This window comes from Zingiber officinale, chromosome 1A (genome assembly GCF_018446385.1).
Source record: "Zingiber officinale cultivar Zhangliang chromosome 1A, Zo_v1.1, whole genome shotgun sequence".
NCBI lineage: Eukaryota > Viridiplantae > Streptophyta > Magnoliopsida > Zingiberales > Zingiberaceae > Zingiber > Zingiber officinale.
In genome coordinates this window covers 174,173,376-174,195,657 of record NC_055987.1, presented here as the reverse complement: position 1 = coordinate 174,195,657, position 22,282 = coordinate 174,173,376, and the positions used below count along the sequence as shown (strand labels likewise).

The following is a 22,282-nucleotide window of genomic DNA, read 5'->3' as shown; positions in this document are numbered from 1 at the left end:
ATCACTAATAAAAAAGGAAAAAAAAAAAAAAATCAAGAAACAAGTTTAGCAAGACCTGAGGATACTTGTTGGGGATCACACTACTTAACATTACTTCGTCTATGCTCATGTGGTCTTTAGTGATAGAAATCTTAGGAAATGTACATGATGACACCTCTTATTTTGCAAATAAAGGTGTTGTCGCAGGTTTAATTGAGAAGATGGAGAGTTTTCAATTTATTTTTGTGTTGCATTTGATGAAGTATATATTGGGAATTACAAATGAGTTATCACTTTTCCTACAATAAGGGGATCAAAATATTGTTCAAGTCATGTCCTTGATTAGAAGTGCGAAATGTCGACTACAAAACTTCAGGAAAGATGGATGGCAAATAATTTTGGAACAAGTTAACACATTTTGTAAAGTGAATATGTCAATACTTGATATGGAGGACAATTTGCTAACTCATGGTCATGGCAGGCGTAGAGGGTAACTCATCACCAATTTTCATCATTATTATACGGAGATTTTTTGTCAGGTATTATTTCTAAAAATCTTTTTTTGTTAAAGAGATTTCATTGATTATTAATGTTATCGTGGTTGCAAATTTGAATGTTAGGTTGTTGATTTAATTATACAAGAGATGAAAAATCATTTTTAGAAGTTAGTATGAAATTGTTTAGTGGCATATCATGTCTTCATTCAAGAAATTCTTTCTCTCAATTTGATGTTCGCAAACTCATCCATCTTGCTGATTTTTATCCCGAGGACTTTTTTGGTGCTGATTATTTATTTTTTGAACAACAATTTATGAGTTACTTTTATAATTTACGGGATGCTCCTCAATTTTTTTCAATTGATGACTTGAGAATTTTTGCTCAGAAATTGGTTGAAACTGAAAAATATTTGATTTTCCCATTTGTTTATTGTATGATAGAGCTGGCATTAATGTTGCCGGTTGTAACTGCTTCTATTGAACAAGCTTTTTCTGCAATGAAGACTATGAAAATTGATTTACGTAATAGAATGAGAGATGCATGGATGAATGATAGTCTAGTTGTATATATTGAGAAGGATATTTTGTATATTGACAATATGTGTGAGACAAATATTGTCAAGCCACCTGTGGATTGAAGCCCCTGGAAAATTAAAACTAGATCCAGGCTCACAAAAGGAGGACAGCCACAGAAATAGCAAAGAATTAAAATCAACAGCAGGCTGATACTCTAACAGGACCAGAATTCTCAGAAACCTCAGACTGACAGCCAACAACTTTTGAAAACTAACATATATATACTACATGTTAACTGATCAATCAGATCATGAAGAGGGTGAAATTGTAAATGAGCTACAAACAGATCACATCCAGAGCTTAATACGGACACAGAGATACAAGCCTTACCTGACAAATCTGCTGGAGCTACTGATCATGGATCAAGCTCTAACTTAACTAGGCAGCAGCAGCAAGACATGGCAGGCCTAGACCTAATGCAGATGAACAGCATAGACCAGAACAAGCTACATTTGAATGACAGAAGTCTAAGAACGTTCAGAAATCATAGAGTATCAACAAACTTAGCAGCAAATAAACTCCTCACCTATCATAACTCTGACAAAAGCCACAAAGACTGCTGCAAGCATACCAATACTATAGTACCCATAAAATAAGACACAGGCAATGGAGCAAGAAAGGCAATACACAAGCTACAAATGGGCACTAACAGGTGTCTGAAACTCGAAACCAAAGCCAGGTTTCAACTGAGATGGGGAATCATCATACTACATCTTGTAGCAAAGAAAATCTAGACCATACACATAAACGACAACTACTTGCCACACAGAAAGGCAGCTCAACCCAAACAGAACTACCAGTGTTGATCAAGTACAAAAGGGCAGGACTCTCTAAGACACTCATCACTTGTCTCCCAGCTCCTGATTGGTATCAAAATAGGTACAAAGATGCAAATGAAGCAAAAAGAAAGGAAAAAAGAGGCAACTACGATCTCAGATGGTGCAACACACATTTCAGTGCAAGAAACAGATCTAAAAAATTGGAATTAAACAGGCAGAAAATCGATAGAACCAGGTGGTTACAATGAAGCAAGCGTAAAATGACAAGTCCATCATTAGACGACAATGCCACTTAAACCAATATGAAGATTGGTGCTTGGAAAATATAAGGTCTCAAACAATGGAAGCCAAGCTAATTATGCAATGGAAGCCAAGCTAATTATGCAATGGAAGCCAAGCTAATGGTGATTGGTGGCAAACCTCCTGACTCAAAAGTTGAATGTGTCGTGCATAATGGAAGCCAAGCTAATTATGCAATGCTATCAAAAAACAAAAAACCACAAGATTTCAGCAATGGAATACAGAACAATAGATAGCTAATTTAACCAGAAGTAGGATGTTACTAATATAAAAGCCTCAAACTACCGCTCTAGACATTCAACAATGGGAAGAGCAGTTTATCCACACTCAAATTAAGTGTCTTGTCTCTGGACTCACATACGTAGTAACATTTGTGTATGACCAACTTCCCATCATCAGCGAAAGACCTATGTGGGCAGGTCTTCAACACAGGTGAAACAATAGACTTACGATGGCTTGCTATAGGAGATTGCAACTCCCCAGAGTTGCCTTCACGGCAGTAGTGGAAGACCTTCATTCTACTGGTTGCCAGTTCACTTGGACCAATGACCACATGGTTTCCAAACTAGATTGTGTCAAACAAATCAGTCGGTCTTGTAACAGATTCGCCCCACCTCCAACTATGTTTCAAGGTTTTCTCTCATGTATTTATTCACTTTATCAATACCCATGAATCAATATAAACCAACCAATATATCATGAAACTTCCAATATAGGATTAAAGTCTCATTCACAATGGAACTTCTATTCTCTTCCATCTTTTCCCATTCACACATATCTAACAGATGGCCCATTCAGGCTTTACTCAACTAGTGCAAGATAATTGGGACCAAGCAAGCACATGGGTTACATATGACACAAGCCAATATAAGCTCAAATAGAAGCTCACCATGCTAAAGAAGGGGTTTCGACAACTTATTCATCAAAACTATCACAACATCCAAGAAAGATCAACAAGGGAAAAACAACACGAAGAGGACATCCAACAAAGAGACAGAAATGAAGGGAAGATGGATGAAGAATTCAAAGAAGCAAAGAAAAGAACTGATATGCTTGCCTAAGATGAATACCTATTCTATCTACAGCGTGCCAAGCACAACTATTTAAAGGAAGTAGATAGAAACACCACTTTCTTCCATCCATTGGTGAAGAGAATAACAAGTGAAGGGAGATTGTGGTGGAAGAGAAAGTAAATGATGAGATTACCATAGCTCTTGATCAGGCAGTCCAAGAATTCACTAGGCATGTCCAACAACAACTTGGGGCAAAGATGGACAGAATGTCTTTCCAACTAGAATATATGCAACATGGGCAGTCACTCTCAACTAATCAACAGGCACAACTCACTAGAACCCCAACTGAAGAAGAAGTCAAGAACGCCCTATTTGATATTGAAGACCTAAAGGCACCCGGATGGATATAGCTCAAAATTTTTCAAGCAGGCAGGAGACAGTCAAGCATGATTTCATCTCTACTGTTCTAGAATTCTTCACAAATGGCAACCTCCTCAAATCATGGAATAACACACTCATCACTCTTGTCCCAAAATCAGCACATGCGAGCAAAGTACAAGATTACAGGCTCATATATTTCCTATTGCACGGTGTTCTATAAAGTCATTTCCAAGCTTCTTGCAGCCGGCAGATGTCGCAGATCATCTACTCCATGCACCCTGCTTAAACAGGTTTTGGTAAAGGTTGTACCATTACAGATAATATCCACCTAGCCCAAGCATGGTTGTAGAAATACAATAGAATGAGAATCTCCTCTAGATGAAACTTGAAGGTAGATTTACATAAAGCATTCAACTCAGTAAATTGAGATTTCCTTCAAGATGTCCTGCTTGCCTTGTAGTGTCCTAGTACTTTTGCAGTATGGATTTGAGTATCACTATCACCTCCTTTTCTGTAATTATCACTAACAACATGCACCGGTATTTTAGAGGCAGCAAAGGGCTTAGACAAGGGATCCTCTATCCCCATATTTATTTGGTATCTACATGGAGTACCTTGCTCGGTCGCCGACAAGGTACACCATTCAGTCTAATTTTCACTTTCATCCCTAGTGTAATCACAGCTATAAGTGTTTCATCTACAACATTCGATTGCACTCTTCTTTGCTATATTTTCCATCTTAGTTTTTGCTATTTATTTTTTGTTCTATTCTTAAGTTATTTCTTTACAATTAGATTTGTGCATAAAGTTTAACTATCTATATTCTGTCTATGTCGTAATTTTTTTTTAATTTAGTCACCTTCGAAAAAAAATTTAGTGAATTTTGAAGGATGAGTCACCTTATAAATTCATAAATCATAAAGTAAGAGTATAGAGAGACGACCTAACCATATAAAATACTTGTGTATTTTGTAAGTGTTCATTATACTAAAGGTGCGAGTGCGACAAAGATTTTTATCTTTAACCACACTTAATACTGTAATTATGTTCATGCTTTCATAATTTGACTTGATTTTTTTATTCCCTTATTCAACTCCCGATAATGGCCACACACAATCCAATACTTAGAAAATATGTATAAAAGTCTTTGGGGGTTAGGATTGTCATTAAAATAATGACCAGTGTTCATTATACTAAAGGTGCGACAAGGATTTTATCTTTAACCACACTTAATATTTTGTTCAAATTGATTTATTTTTTGAGATGGCTGATTTAATCTTATAAAAATTTTCTATCGACGATTAGGATAAATCAAAAAATGCTCATGGAGACTCATTCAAGCAAACGGTGTTCTCAGAGTTGTCATCTAACTAGAAGAAAAATTCTTATTAACCATTTGAACTGCTGTCCAAGTACATCTATTCCTTTTATACGTAGACATAGACTCGGAAACCAAACCACTTAAATTGGTAGTTTATATTTGCATTGCTTATGCGATTTTCTCCAGTCGTGATCTTCGTCGGATTTAGTTGTCCCCGAATAACACCGTAAAGTTAGCCTGCTTTTGTGAGCTTGACTCCTGATCGGATGAGTCGCACGATAGGTAGTCTGGTGGCTAATTAACGGTGGCTTAGTACATCTGAGAGTTCTTGATGAGTCAAGACGGCCTTTAGATTCAGGCACTCTAACTGCACGTTTCCTCAAAATTGGTGGATCATATCCACTGCTAAGATATCCATGTCCCCTTAAAGAGCAGGCAGATTAATCCTATTCTATTTTAATGTCTTGATTTCGCCTGAATTATATTCACAAGGAGCTAGCACTACTGACTGAGAAGCAACAACAACATTAATTCTAAAAGAGTGCCATCAAGTTGCAGTAATGGCAAGGTCGCTGGTCCTCATCATTGTCCTCTCACACTTTGAGCAATTTGTGATGGTGGGATGTGAGCAGTGTGCACGAGCAAGGTCCACTCCGCGACGAGCGCGTCTGCCCATGATGAACAAAGAGGAAGAGAGGGGCCAAATATCTAATCTCTAATCTCTGATCTCTACTCTCTGCTCTCTACTCTCCACCCACCGGCCACCATCACTTTCTCCTCTTCCTCATTTCACCTCCACTTCACTAGCTACTTTGAAATTAAAGATGCAGGAGGGACTTGAATTCCTTGTGGCCGATGGAGATAGCTGCCCACTTTTGCCTCGTACCATTCAGCCACCTGGATTTCATTAACCTAAAGATTTTTCTTCTTCTTCTTTTTTCTTGTCCCTTTTGGTGCTCGAGTCAACTTTGGATTCAACCTCAACCCCCTTTATCAGTGCATATCCCTCCTCGAATTCAAACGTTACTGTGTTCTTACTCGAGGAGCATCAGCAGCTAGCTAGATTTAATGGCAAAATCTTTGCACGAACTACGGCTCTCTCTCAGGTAGATCACGCCGGCGCAGAAATGGAAGATCGTTGAGGAAATCGAGTGGTCAACAGGTAGAACATGGTGCACAAATTAATGGAAGATTAGATCGTTGAGGAAATCGGGTGGTCAACCGGTAGATTTGTCGCCACACGCGCGCGCGCGCGTGTGGCGAACAACATGACTTCCACTCGCATCCTTCTCTTCATCATGACTGTTAATTCCTTTGGTGGGTCAACTGTGTCTCGCCAGCCGAGTGGTGGATTTCTCGACTGCTTTTTTTTCTTTGTTCCAACCATGAACACAAAGAACACTTAGATTTGCATAATCTAGCTACCTTAATTTCTTTAGAAAAAATATTTTGGGAATATATTCAGAGGACACTTTCCTTTTTGCGCCCCGACCTGTTACGATTTATGTGCAAAAATCTATATATAGGCTCCATTACCTTGTATAATAAGTCAAAATGGACAATGTTATTCGGTGATGAAAAAAGTCAAACAGATTAATTGACTAAAAACCGTTGGTAGTGCTCATCTACCAGGTCCCAACCAAACAAGCTTTAATGATGCAGTTGTTGTATTCAAGCATCTTGAATGAAATCATATGGAAAAAATCTACCACTTTAGAGGAATATATAAACAAGAGAATAGGACAAACGTCTGAAGAAATTCTTATTTTTGTTTTTCTTTTTTTTTTTTTTACTTTGGTTTTTTTTTTCATGAATTATCTGCTAAGTTTTTCTTATTCCTAAAATATCTCTACCTCTCATTCTCTCCTATCCCAAAAAAAAATAAGTATTAAAAAGTAATATATTTTATAATTATTTAAGACCCAATGCGATTTTTTCAAAATTATATAATGTTTTTAACACTCAATTTAGATTTAATCAAAATTTGATTAGAGTGTCAAAATTAATAATGTATATTAATTATGCCTATTTTAATTATATCACATATCAAAGAAGAAAAATTAATATAAAAATTAATTTTGACCCTGATTTAACGTCCAACAGGGTTGGAGGCTTACATGGCCACTAAATATATAAAAATATATATAATATATAGTTAAACAAATAATATTTTTAAAACGTTATTGGCGAACTTATTTATGTAAATTCCATTTTGATAGCTAATAGATTGAATATTAAAATATATTATCCAATTTATAGAATTCACTTGAATATTAATTAAAATTCTATTGTGAATAGTGTTTTCAGCATTATTAACACAATCAGTCGAGTGTGAATAATGTTCTACTGTAATGATAGTCTATTAATGAACCGTAACAATCGAGTGTTAGCGTAGTAAATAGAAAGTAAGAAAATTGATCAATCAACTTTGACTGATATTAATCAGTAGTCGACTGGTGTTAATCAGTGGACTGTTGTTACTATAGTAAACAAAAATATAAGAAATTAATTGATTAACTCGATTGTACTAATTAGTCGAGTTGAGAAGTCGATTATTGTTACCGTAGCAAATAGAAATTTAAAATTTTGATTGATTAACTTGACAAATACTAATTAGTAGAGTTGGACGGTCGACTATTGGAGGTTTCTAAATTGACTACGAGACTCTACTGTCGACTATTGAAGTTTTCTAAGTTGCATTGTCTGGTTGACTGCTTTGTCCGTTACGTTCTACTGTCTCCATTGCTCGACCTCTTAGTCACTCAGACGTTGGGTCCACTCGGTCGATCTACCAACTCTGTCACATATTGACTCTGTCTCACGATTTGCTCACTCAATCTGTCCACTCTGTCAATCTGTAGTATGCATTCAACACTTGACAAAAAATCAGTTCCGTTGGTAGCTTGAAATTATTGGCTCAGATTATCTTGACAGATAAATAAATTTAATTTGATGTATTTAAATTTAACTAATTTTTAAAATGTCTGATAGATTATTTGTCAGACACTAAGGTCATTGGAAGCAATTCATGTTTGTTGTGTTATATATATCAATAATATTTTACTTACAAGCAACACAAAATTTTATCATTGCAAACAATTTCTATTAAGAGAATTCGTGGTGAAAGATTTTGTGGAAGCCTCCTTTATTTTGGCAACCTAGATTTGTCAAGACTAATCTTCCAAGATGTTACGTCTCTCTCAAACAACCAATACTGGGCATGTACTTGAAGGTTAATGTGCAAAATTGTAGGGTTAGAAACACCTTAGTCGCAAGAATGATAAGTTGACTATGATTTAATGCTTTCAACATTATGGCAAAAGACGAATATGTTCGTCCCCAATGTTCCCACCTTCAACATGAACTTAAGAAGATACCAAGGATATATATCTTCAATTTTAGTGTTTTTATAAGTTTATGTTAGAATCATTTTTGTATCTATAGGCGCAACCTAAAATTTAAAATTGCTCTTGTAAATACAAGACTTAATCACTTTGTTAGAAAATATTTATCAAATATAAAGCAACTAACATAATATAAAAGAATATGGATTCTTATCACAAGTTCACTGACTTGTGACCTCTTTGCTAAGAATCACTTGAATATGAATTCTCTATATTTGACTTTTCCTTATTTTCCTTCTCTTGAATTTTTCCTTAACTTATTTAAACTTTTTTTTTAACTACGATTGTAACTCATACTTGACACATAAATATTACTTAAATATGAATACATCGACAATCAATTTCCCCTTTTAACCATGTCTCTTATTGATTAATACAAGCCCCAGGAGTTATGGAATTGTCATCCAAATATTCACGCTTCGAGTCCCAATTGACGAATTTATAGAAATTTTTTTTCCAAATAAAACATGTAATTAAAAAATATTGGACTCTTGGATTACCTGCTACAAGCATTTTCCGATTTATCTTTATAGCCGGTAAAAAATTATCGTAAGATCAAACTGATCCCCTCAAATATTATCCAATTTGATTAATTATTTTTTTTTTATTGACTAATACAATTCTTTCAATATGGAAGATTAGTATGTTTATGAATAGGAACTTGACTACTATCCTAATAAATGCAAATAGCTAGCCAGATGACGTAAATTACCCAATAGGATGCACGATTCCTCTCCGTCGTGAATCAATCATGACAACCAACACTGACGTGGGACTCCTGTTCTTGTACATAGCCAAATTCACTCTTCTTTTCTTCTTTTGCTTAAATGTTTTTTAATATATATATAGAGAGAGAGATAAACAAGCGTCAGCCAGCTCCTCATCTTCCTTAATTCCTTCTGTGTGTGATATATCCAATTGAGAAGGAGGAGGAGGAGGAGGGGCGGCGGGAATAAATACAGTAGACCACCATGGCCCTCGAGTCATTGATTACCAAGGTCAAATCGGCAATATTCTCCACCGGCCTCGATTCCACAGCTATCGTCTCTCGCAGGAAGCAGGCACACCTCGTCGGCATCCTCGCCTTCGAGGTTGCCTCCCTCATGTCCAAACTTCTTCACCTCTGGCGCTGCCTCTCCGACGCCCACCTCTCCCACCTTCGAAATCACACCATCGCCCTGCCTAGCGTCCGCAAGCTCATCTCCGATGACGACTCTTTCCTCCTCCTCCTCGCCCGCTCCGAGCTCGCCGACTCTCTACGCCTCGTCGCCGACTCCGTCGCAACCCTGGCCCACCGCTGCACCGATCCTGCCCTCCGCCACTTCCATCTCAGTTTCCACGCGTTCGCGGATTCCGGCCAAGACCCTAACCGCTGGGTGATGGGGTGGAAGGACATGGAGACCAAGCTGGCAAAGAGGATGGATCGACAAGTGTCGACGACTGCCGCACTCGTTCGGGAAATGGATGAGCTGTCGGAGGCAGAACAGACGCTGAAAAAGTTAGTGCATGGCGGCGGCGGATCGCACCTGGCCATGGTGGCAGAGCTGCAGCAGAGGATCTTCTGGAAGAAGCAGCAGGTGAAGTACTTGAGGCAAACCTCGCTTTGGAGCTCCACCTTCGACGCTGCCGTCGCGCCCCTGGCTCGAGCCGCGTTCACGGTTCTCGCCCGGATCAAGTACGCCTTTTGCGGCGGGGAACCGTGTCCCCTGCCTCGAGCTCTTTCTAATTCCGGCTTCGCTGCCGTCTTCCCCTCCGACGACACGGCTTCGACGCTAAAGCCGAACTGCGGGTTCCTGGCGCTTTGCTCAGAGACCCTGAATCCGACGCCGTCGACGCTGGGCGCGGCGGCTCTGTCGCTTCACTACGCGAACCTGATCGCGGTGCTGGAAAAGATGGCGCGGGCGCCGCGGGCGGTGGGGGCGGAGGCGAGGGAGGAGGTGTACGCGATGCTGCCGGCGAGCGTGCGGGCACAGCTGCGGGCGCGGCTTAGGGGAGTGGGGTGGGAAGCGTGCCGGGACGTACGATTGGCTGCGGAGTGGCGCGCGGCGTTGGCACGGATCGCGGAGTGGCTGGGGCCGGTGGCTCAGGATACGATCCGATGGCAGGGGGAACGAAGCTTTGAGGGGCGGCGGAGGACCGCATCGGCCCCGAGGGCGAACGTGCTTCTGCTGCAGACGCTTCACTTCGCAGACCGGGAGAAGGTGGAGGCGGCCGTGACGGAGATCCTCGTCGGGCTCAACTTCCTTTGGCGGTTTCAGAGGGAGATGGCGACGGCGCTTGGCAGTGCCGCTGGCGCTGCCCTCCAACAATAACCCAATTCCGGTTTGGTTCGGCTTGGTTTATTTTGATTTGGTTTGAACTCATCATCTCTTATGATCGTAACCTTGTGTAAAAAAAACATATAAAATATAAATATTCGACTTTTGTTTCTGACTTAGATTTAAAAAGATGTACTAAATTTGAGTAACTTCTCCAAACACCAACGATATGAATGGTGGTCGCATTTATTTGATCAATTCTAATGTCAATCGACTAGTTATATGCAGCGGTTGAGTACTATGCTCTAATTTACACACCCATGTCAAATTCAAAAAATGGATATAAAACTACATAAATCTTATAAAATCATGAAATTTTACAAACATATCTATTTTAAGTATATGCATCATAGAAAAATCCCATTATCCGATCCCATTATCGGATCTTGAGTAAGTGAGGACGCCACACTCGAGCGAGAACCATTGGTACCTCCATCCATTTCCTATGTTGGCCAGTTGTAAATAGACCACACTAATAATTTTGGTATCATTTTTTTTGTTTTACAAATAATTCTTTTATTAATGTCATTTTATTTTTATATAATTAATTAAACATATTAATCTTATTAAACTGATTTAACTTTTTTTACTTAAACCTAAACTTCCTCATCTCCTTCTCTCTTTCTGCAATAAGCAAGGAATTCTGTTCTACGATAATTCTAATTTTTTTTTTTGTTCTTTTTTTTCTTCGACGAAAAAGATGCAAGGCAGTGACGATATCGCTTGCATTGCCCGGTGAAACAGTAACACAGTAATCATGTGACCTAGAGATTACACATTTAAGTTTTGAAAACAATCTATTGTAAAATAGGAAAAAAGACGATATACAACATATCCTTTTTTAGAACTCCATATTGATGATAGCTTCTTGCACCGCATCTCTATTAATTATATTATATTTATTATCTAAACTAAATCGAGATCCTAGCTTCGCCCTGTCTAACTATTGAGTTAAATTTAATATGGTTGACTTTTATAAGATAGTCTAAGAAGTGGTAAATAATTTGAGCATCCAAAATAGGTTAGACGCAATCAAATTTATTAATTACTTCTCATAAATTCGTTTTCTACATATTCTCTTTATTTTTAATTGGTGCCTTGGGTTATAGTGTAGCGGTATATTCAAGTTAGCATTTATATATTCATAGTTCGATCCCCAGCTATGATAAATATGTAGAAATTTTCCTCTAAATGGAATGCACGATCAAAAGATGTTGAGTTTTTTGACCATCCGTCGTGAGTACTTCCCAATTTACCCTGACAACAAATGAAAAATTTCGATAGGACCAGGCCGATGACTCACAAGACTAATACTAACTCCTTTTTATCTTTAATTGGCCCCTAAAAATGAAACACTCTCTCATTTTTGGATTATCCTGACCGATCCTTACTAAATTGATCCTTTGCTCACTAAGATCATGTTTTCTAGCCAATTGTAAATTTTTTTAATTGCTACGTCAATCCCTTATTTTCTACTTCTAAATTATGTAATTTATCACTAGGAATAGAATCTTCTAGTCTTTGTTCAAAAATACCAACTAATTTTTTAATATGCATATTTTTCTTCTTAGTTTTACTTAAAGATCTAGTTAAGATAGAAACTACATCTAATAAACCATCAAAAAGTATATTTCTTATCTCACTTACCATATCATTTGAGTCATAGATTGAGCTTCCCCTTCACTTAAGCTATCTTTTTCTTCTTACTCGGATGTTTAGATTACCTCATCATCATTGATAGAGAAACTAAAAGTGTTCTTTACTCGACTTCCTCTAATGAGGATGTATAATCCCAACTAGCCTTCAAAACCTCCATCACCATCAACATCTTCGTCATCATCATTTTATTTTCTTATTCTTCATCATCATAATCATCATTTTTTTCGAGCTTTGGTTTCTCCTTCACTTTTCCTTTCTTCAATTTAAAGCATTGGTTAACTGTGTGCCTTTCATTTTAGTAATTGACATCTTACCGTTTCCTCTTCCTAAGCATTTTCCTCCTGTCACTCCTGCCAAGATTTAATTATGAAAAACTTTACCTACTTGTCTTTGGTGGGGGTAGTGCTCTTAAAGAATTGTAATTATACTATGTTTTTATAATTAATAAAAGCAACGTTTATTATTAAACATGTTTGTATAAAATTCCTTGTCTTGAATATTGATCGGTAAATAAGGAAAAAGTCGGCTTGTAGAAAAATGAGTTAATAACCTATACAGGTGGCGGTCAACGTTCATGGTAGGTTAGAAAGTTAAACAATTAACCTATAAGGCTCACACTATCAATCAGCTTTGTCAATTAGATAGGTTATATGTGGACCACTCTTAGTTTGGACCGGACTCATTAGGGACCTAATTCCCTCACTCCCGATCGACTCTGTTGATCAGACAAGTTTCATGTGAACCCACTCTTAGCTCGGACCAAGCTCCCTAGGGATCTAGTTCCCTCACTCCCGATTGACTCTGCCGATCGGACAGGTTTCATGTGGACCCCACCCCTAGCTTGGACTGAGCTCACAAGGGACCCAGTTCCCTCACTCCCGATGGGTCTTGTCGCTCGGACAGATTCCTCATGGGTCTCATTCCCAATGTTGACTTGATTTTCTCGCTTCTCTATTCCCACTCCCCCAGTTGGCCTAGCCGATCAGAGGGGTCCTACAAGAGTCAACGAGGGCTTGCTGGGGTGCCACAACCTGTAAATACCCCGGATAAGTTTTGATGTGATCAACCGGGTTAAATTAGGTCTTGTGGTGTTTTGATCTTTGTGTGTAGGAACTTAGGAACACAAGAAAATAAGCAGAAGACACAACAAGAGAGAAGGATGGCACAGAAAGTGAGTCAACTAGCCCAGTGTATCCAAGGGATGAGGTGCTGCCGAAGAGTATACTAGTGGAGCGAGAAGGATGTGCGCGGTACTTCCAAGGGATGAAAAATCGGAGCGAAAGACTGCTCGAGGAGAAGATTGGAGCTGGGTTCGGGTGACCTCAATTCTGGAAAGCCGCAGGATCACCCAAGCGATCGGAGAAAAATCCAGCGACTGAAGAAGACATCGGATGGTCAGCACATGGCTGACCGATCAAAGCGCCTAGACCAATTGGTCCGAACGCCCGAACCATCTGAGCGTCTGGACTGATGGTCTGGGCGCCCGGACCACCAAGGCGTCTGACAGAAAATACCTTGGAGATGAGTATCGATGAAGGGGGAGACACTACAGAAGAAAGCAGCAATGAAAGGGGAGTGTCTACTGAGGAATATGATATGGTAAGACAAGTAAATAAGGTACTCGGAATTCCAGAATATGCTACTCGGAATTCCGTTCTGTTTCCCCTGTACAAAAATTTGTACAAACACAGAACTTTTCCTAGCAGCTCATGTGCTCTACAGAAGTTAAACTTAGATTGCAAACGAAACTTAACATTTTTAATCCAAGTTGTTCTTCAGAAGTTAAACTTGGATTGAAAATGAAACTTAACATTTTTACTCCAAGTTCAACCCATGTGTTCTTCAGAAGTTAAACCATATTACAGAAATTGATTAAATATCTATTTCAAAGATTGACTTCCAGGTTAAACATGGCGAAACACTCGGCCTTCTTGGGTATGGGATCATCCACCACTTCCTAGACAAAGTCTTTCAAAGAAATTGAATATTTAAACTTCTTACAGTAACCTTAGGTTTAACTATAGAGACCACAATAGAAACACAAAATCGAAACACAAAATCGATGGCCTCTTGTGTGTTAGGATCGACGGTCGCGGCTAGAGAGGGGGGGTGTGAATAGCCGACCCCAAATCTTCGTTTCTTTCTACAAGTTGACGTTAGCGCAGCGGAAAATAAAACAAAGAAACAAAGACAAGAAGATCAAACCTCAACACGCAGCGATGTAACGAGGTTCGGAGATATACTCCTACTCCTTGGCGTGTCCGTAAGGTGGACGAAACCTATCAATCCGTCGGTGGATGAGACCCCGGAAACCCGGCTAATAATCACTCCTTCTGGGTGGAGAAACCTCGCCACAATATCTTGCAACAGCAATATGGAAATACAAAGAAGAGCAAGAACAAAATACACAATGAATGTACAAATACTCGCTTGCCTTCTCGTCGACTGAAGTCCCGGATGAAGCACCAACTTCACGGACGAATTCCAACAAGCAACTCAGTCAAAGAAGCTCACCCGAAGCTTCGGAGCTCAGCAAAGCTCAAGAGCACAGCTTTCAGAAGAACAGCAGCTCAGTTCAAAGGAGGAAGAAGAAGTAAGAAGTAGCAGCCCTCGATCTCCTTTTATAACCTCTGATATCCTGAGCCAACCTGCGAACCTGCAAGCAAAAAGGCCAGAACACAGAAGCCCGAAATAACCTAGTCGTTGAGTCACAACAGCTAGTCCTGGACCGATCAGGCTCCACCCTGATCAGTCCAGGGTTCTTCTGATTGGTCATGGAGACCGATCAGGCTCTGTGCTGATCGGTCCCCAGACCGATCAGAATGCTTTCACAGAGAGTTGCCCAACTCTCTGTGCGTACCCTGATGCTGATCGGTCCCCGGACCGATCAGTAAGCTCACAGAGGCACATCGATCGCTGATCGGTCTCCAGACCGATCAGGAAACCACAGTATCAGTGGATCGGTCACCAGACCGATCCAGGTCTTGGTTTTTGCCCAAACCAAGTTCAAACCAATATCCGGTCAACCTTGACCTCTTGGTACATCATGCTTAGCATCCGGTCACTCCCTTGACCTGCTAAGACTCCCCACCAAGTGTCCGGTCAATCCCTTTGACCCACTTGGACTTTTCTCTTCGTGTCAAGTATCCGGTCACTCCCTTGACCTACTTGACCTTCTCAACACCAGATGTCCGATCACCCTTGATCCATCTGGATTTTCCCTTGCCCGGCTTCACTCACCAGGACTTTCACCTAACTTCACTCACTAGGATTTTCACCTGGCTTCACTCACCAGGATTTCCAATCTGCCCGGCTTCACTCACCAAGACTTTCCAACTGTCTGGCTTCACTCACCAGGACTTTCCCACTGCCTGGCTTCACTCACCAGGACTTTCCCACTGCCTGGCTTCACTCACCAGGACTTTCACCTAGCTTCACTCACTAGGGTTTTCACAACTGCCTGGCTTCACTCACCAGGACTTATCCGTCTGTCTGGCTTCACTCACCAGGACTTTCCACATCCTGTCCAGAGAACGAGCTACCGAGCCCTCTCTGACCACAGTTCGGGGAACGAGCTACCGAGCCCTCTCCGACTTCCATCCGGTCCAGAGAACGAGCTCCCGAGCCCTCTCTGACCACAGTCCGGAGAACGAGCTACCGAGCCCTCTCCGACTTCCCATGTGCCAAGCTTCCATACTTGGACTTCTCCGTGCCAAGTCTCCATACTTGGACTTTTCCCGTGCCAAGCTCCCTGCTTGGACTTTTCACCATGCCAAACTCCCTGCTTGGACTTTTCACCATGCCAAACTCCCTGCTTAGACTTTTCCCATGCCAAGCTCCCTGCTTGGACTTTTCCGAGTCAGGTCAACTCACCTCGGGTCAACCAGGTCAACCTTGACCATGGGTTGCACCCACAATCTCCCAAGCTTGTATCCTTGTAAAACATCAAGATACAACTTTTCTGTTCACGTCAAACATTGTCAAACATAACTCGTCAAACATCAAAACACAACTCGAGTCAAGTTAACTCGAGTCTGGTCAACCAGGTCAACCTTGACCTAAGGTTGCACCAACATTGTGTTGGTATTTCAGGATCCATACAAAGAATACAAACTAATTATGCAACGGAAACAAATAATTAGTTATACCTTTCTTTGCAGCTAAAGACCTCTTGATCTTCTGTTGTATTCCTCTCCTCCTTCTGGACGTCGTGTGGGTGACGATCTACCAAGATGAAATTTACCCGAACCTTCTTCTTTGCCTACAAGTTCCGGCCACCTAAAGAATGCCAAAATAGGAAACTTTCTTCTCTTCTTCTTCACCTCCAAGCAAACCGGCCACAAGAAGATGGAACTTGATATGCCGCCGACATTAAGAGAATAAAACAAAGGGAGAAGACAAAGAGAGAAGGGTTGGCCACCAAGGAAAAGAGAAGAGGGAAAGCTTAGGTTTCGGCCCTAAGGGAACAAGAGAAATATGGAGATGTGTTGTTCCCATAAGGCACCCTCTACCTCTCTTTTATAATCCTTGGTCATGGCATAAAAGAAAATTTTAATAATAATTAAAATCCCTCTCTTTTAAATTTCCTATTATGATGACTACAAAAGGAAAGTTTAAAAAATTAAAATCTCTTTCTTTTATGTCTACAAAAAGGAAAAATTTTAAAATTAAACTTTTCTTCTAAATCATGGTTACAAAAAGGAAAGTTTTATCAAAATTAAAATCTCTCTTTTTAAACCATTATAGATGGCAACAAAAAAGGAAATATTTTAAAATTTAAAACTCTCTTTTAAAACCATGTGGATGGCTTCAAAAAAGGAAAGATTTTAAAATTAAAATATCTCTTTTAATCCTTTATAGATTGTTATAAAAGGAAATATTTTAAAAAAATTAAAATCTCTCTTTTTATTTCTTTAGTGGTTGACCCCTTGCTTGGTCACTAAGCAAGGCTTGGCCGACCACATCTTGGACACCAAGATGGGCTTGGCCGACCCCTTGTTTCGGCACCAAGCAAGGATGTGGTCGGCCCCTAGCTTGGGTAAGAAGCTGGGCTTTGGGTGGATAAAAAGGCTTTTAATAAAACGCTACAACAGGGACCTAAAGGAGGAATTGATTTTGGCCTCCTGATGGACTTGAGCTTCCTGTGTTCGACCCGAACTGTAACGCCCCGCCTTCTACTGGCTAAGCTGTAAGGCCGGGGGTTACATTGTGCTAAACTAAACTATAAAGTGCGAAAAAGCTGAACTAATTAAAACTCTCTGCTATTTGCTGTAAAATCTGGAATCTAAACTTTTCATGTTATATCATACCATAGAATACTATTCTAAGCTATTTAATACTTGTCTCTATGAAATTCAACATGATTTGGAGGTTTCTTAGTACCCCCAATGTTCCATATGGTCAAGGAGCTAAAATCAGATTTTCCCAGCCGAAAATAGACTTCCCCAATCGATTGAGGTCGGGACTCAATCGATTGGAACATATCAATCGATCCACTGATCTATTCAACGTGCTTCTGTGCACGGAAATCCAGTCTAGATCTATCGGCTGATCGATCCAGTCTGGCCAATCGATCAGTTGATTGATCCAGCAGCTCTCTGTTCGTAGGAATGAGCTCCCCAATCGATCGGCTGATCGATCCATGGCCAATCGATCAGCTGATCGATTCAACAGCTCTCTGTACGCGGAAGTCGCGTCTCAATCGATCGGTTGATCGATCGAGCACTCCTCAATCGATCAGCTGATCGATTCAGCAACCTTCTGTTCGCGGGGTGTTTCTCCCGATCGATCGGCTGATCGATTGAGGCTCCTCAATCGATCAGCTGATCGATTCAATAGCGTTCTGTATGCGGGGAGTTTCTCCCAATTGATCAGCTGATTGATTGAGGGCTCCTCAATCGATCAGCTGATCGATTGGGTTTCTGATTTCACAGAAAACCCACACGAATTCAAACAAAACTTTCAGAAATCAACTAAAAACATAAACATTACTACTAGGCATATCATTACTCATGGTTTGCTATCTAATATCAAGACAACTAGTAATCTAAGCATAACTTAGTGCATACTTTCACAATTCAAGACACTTAAACATCCTAAAAGTGCAGAGTAGTAACAAAATCAGAAATACTAAGTTTTCAGTTTGGCTAGTCCCCAAGAGTCTTTATTCCAAGTTCCTTCTCACACACATCTTGTCGCATTGCCCTCCAGCCTCCGCTACTCCATCTTCCCTTTACCTTTATCTGCAGTATAAGGAAAAGGAAACTATAAGTTTGGGAGCTTAGTAAGAACCATCTACCTCACAAAACATGCATTCGAAGAAATCATGTTTTCAAAGGATGCTATTTGAAATACATGCTGATGATCATGCTAAAAATGTTAAAACATGGCATATTGACATACAAGTCATGGCAATCAAATACTGAACATAAAAACTATTTGTTGTATCAATAAGAAAACTAAACTGATACATAAACTGTAAAATACCGAAAATAGGCGAATATTAATAAGGGAATTTTTCAAAATTTTCGGAAATTTTTCGGAGCTTGTATGGACGAGTTTACGGGGATAAAAACGGGGGCCGAGAAAGCCTATTTAGGTTACCCCGTTTTAACGAGGAAATGTTTGTTTTCTAAATTCTTTTTCTTTTCTATTTCTTTTTCTTTATTTCTTTTATTCTTTTCGTTTTCCCTTCCTCTGCCGAACCCGCGTGTTAGGACCAAAAGTAGCTAGAGGGGGGGTGAATAGCTCTTCGCGTGCTCGTTGCTCGGCGTTGCTTGTTTCTTCAAGGATGCGCAGCGGAAATACAAAGAAACAAATACAAACACGCTAACACTCGGATTTTACTTGGTATCCACCTCCAAGGAAGGTGACTAATCCAAGGATCCACACAACGCACGCACCCTCCACTAATGAAACTCTCCTTTATGGTAACTACCAAGGGCGGAGAAGCCCTACAATACTCAATACAAGAAGAAGAAAGGGTAGTAAAGAAATACAAGCTTACAAGCTTACAATGAGTGCACAAACCCTAACCCTAGTTTCTTCTTCTTGCTTTGATCCGCCTCTTGACTTGGAAGAGCCTCCAAGAACCTTCAAGAACTGGCGATCTCGAGCTTGAGAAGAGTTGTGGAGGAGCTGGTGAAGATCTGAAATGAATCTGTGAAGTGATGCCGAAGACAACGCTCGCCTGCGGCTCAAATACGACGCAATGGTCGGATCCCAATTGATTCGATTATTCCCAATCGATCGGGGAGGCTTTGGATCGATCCACGGATCGATCCAGAGCGCCTCTGTGCTCTGGAAAAACGCCTGGATCGATCCACGGATCGATCCAGCGCTTATCGCGCGAAGCAGCAGCGTCCCAATCGATCCAGAGGCTTTCTGTTCGCTGGGAAAGGTCTGGATCGATCCACTGATCGATCCAGAGCTTGGTTTTTGCCCAAAACCAAGTCCCAAACCTCCCAAACCAACATCCGGTCAAACTTAACCTGTTGGTACGTCATGCCTAGCATCTAGTCACTCCCTTGACCTGCTAGGACTCCCTCACCAAGTGTCCGGTCAATCCCTTTGACCCACTTGGACTTTTCTTTCATGCCAAGTATCCGGTCACTCTCTTGACCTACTTGGACTTTCACCTAGCTTCACTCACTAGGGTTTTCAATCTGCCTAGCTTCACTCACTAGGTCTTTCACCTGGCTTCACTCACCAGGATTTTCATACTGCCTAGCTTCACTCACTAGGACTTTCACCTGGCTTCACTCACCAGGATTTCCATCTGCCTAGCTTCACTCACTAGGACTTTCACCCTTCACCCACTGGATTTTCCCCTGCCTAGCTTCACTCACTAGGACTTTCACCTGGCTTCACTCACCAGGATTTCCATCTGCCTAGCTTCACTCACTAGGACTTTCACCTGGCTTCACTCACCAGGATTTCCATCTGCCTAGCTTCACTCACTAGGACTTTCACCTGGCTTCACTCACCAGGATTTCCATCTGCCTAGCTTCACTCACTAGGACTTTTACCTGGCTTCACTCACCAGGATTTCCATCTAGTCAGGTATACCTACTTGACTCTTCTTCATTCACACTGATCAGTCCCTGATCAGAATCTCCCCATATGAACAACTGCACCTGCATTGTCCATGTGTCTACATGTATTGTCAAACATCGAAACTATGACCAAGACTCAAGCTTGGTCAAACCAGTCAACCTTGACCTAAGGGATATTGCACCAACACCGCGTGCCGACACCCCGTCGCAGCCTTCTTCTCCCGTGCCCTAACCAGCGCCACGGCGGTTCCTTTCTCTGTGATTTAAGCCGCGCCCAATTCTTCTTCCACTTTTCTTCCACCTTCCTCATGATGCCCCATCCTCACTGCCGCACCTCCGACAGTCGTTCGTTCCCGCCGCACACCGCGATCCCGACGCCACTGTGCGCCGCTCATCGCCGACGTCTCCTCGCTTGCACTCAGGCACCGCCGACATCTAGTGTTGTCGACCTTCCCTTCTGCCCTAGTGTCGATTTCCCCGTGCCCTAATAACTGCCGTCGCCCCCACCGCGCCTGCGACATATGCTCCGCAGCCTCGTCTAGTACCGGCGCAAGGACTTCTCACCGACGCCGATTGCCCATGTCTGATTCGGTCGTTGTCCATTCGTACTCAGCTGTGATCACTCGCCAGAAGCCAAGCACACGAATTTCCTAGTTTCGGCTGTGCCCTAGCTTCCAGCGGATTTCCCCACTCACCGGAGCATGCCACAGTTCCTAATCAGGTGCTACACTGATCTTACCTTTCTCCTGATTTTCTTTGAGTTGATACCCTAGTGTCGTTGTTGATTTTCTTTGCCATGGTACACCACCACAGCGACACTCTTCATCCGAGAGTAACCTGCCGATTTAGTTTAGGGGTACTCGAGTGGAGATTTGTGACCCCACCTTACAGCAGCCCCTGGATCCAGCAGCAACCTCCTCTATCAGTGGGTAAGAACAGCTTGGGGTAAGTTTTAGTGTTGATTTTTGTTGTTGTTTTAGTGGAATCTAGGGTAATGAATCTTGGTGGTAAATCACAGTAGTGAAATGAATATGGTGCATGTGTATTTGGTTATGTGTATGATGGTAATGTGTTTAAGGTTTACTCTAATTTAGGGTTAGAGATTTTATTTAGCTATTTACAAAATTGTAGCTAAATAAAATATATTATATTGGTGACACAGGATCTTGACACGAGACGAGAATCTCGACGTCGGATTTGGACCGGATACGATTCTTTCTTATTGGAGACGGGTACTTTGACTTATGTCTTTTGATATGCATAATAATGTGTTTAACATATAGCAATGATTGTATTTTCCATTTGTTTTGGTTGGTCACTACATGATCTGTTACATGTTTGCTTGTTTACTTATTATGCACTGCATGTTATTATTTACCTGATCATACAGGCTTTAGAGGTAGTGACACAACCATATTATACATTATGTTCAGGACCTAGGGTTTATTTGATACCATATCTGATTGGTGTACCTTCCATTTGATACATTGTCCTGTGGTACATACTTTGTATTTATTTATATGGTTATTGCTATGTTGTTCATGATATTGTCATGTTTAGTGTCATGCATCATCTTGCATGATTGCATGCTGTGCAATTGTCTGCTCCATTATTATCGAGCACATCGTCAGTTACATGTATCTGTACACACCACCACTCATGGGTTAATGGTATATCAGACAGGTGTGTGGCAGTTCTGTTGTTTGGCTCCGTTGGTCTGGTGACTCAGCTTGGTAGCCGGCAGACAGTTCTGCTCTGTTTGGCTCCGTTGGTTTAGTGTAGCAGCGTGGTAGCCGGCAGACAGTTGGACTTTGTTTGGCTCCGTTGGTCCGCTCATGGGTAGTGTGACGCAGCGTGGTAGCCGGTAGAGATTCCTTCCCGTCATTGTGTACCGGGAGATGAGAGCATTGCGCTCCCCCATTTATGATTTGGGGTAGGAGTATGTGTGTACTCCGACAGCATCCCGTCCACTCGGTCACTCATCAGGGGCAGTGATGTCAG

The 22,282-nt window shown here is 41.0% G+C and overlaps 1 protein-coding gene across 1 annotated transcript; it reads left to right on the top strand.

The window, feature by feature from the left end:
• The first annotated feature begins 9,105 nt into the window (after positions 1 to 9,105).
• On the top strand, positions 9,106 to 10,680 carry LOC122038453 (protein PSK SIMULATOR 1-like). Its single transcript, XM_042598210.1, has one exon. The coding sequence runs from the start codon at positions 9,222 to 9,224 to the stop codon at positions 10,560 to 10,562; it is 1,341 nt and encodes a 446-aa protein (XP_042454144.1). The 5' UTR covers positions 9,106 to 9,221; the 3' UTR covers positions 10,563 to 10,680.
• The last annotated feature ends 11,602 nt before the right edge of the window (positions 10,681 to 22,282 follow it).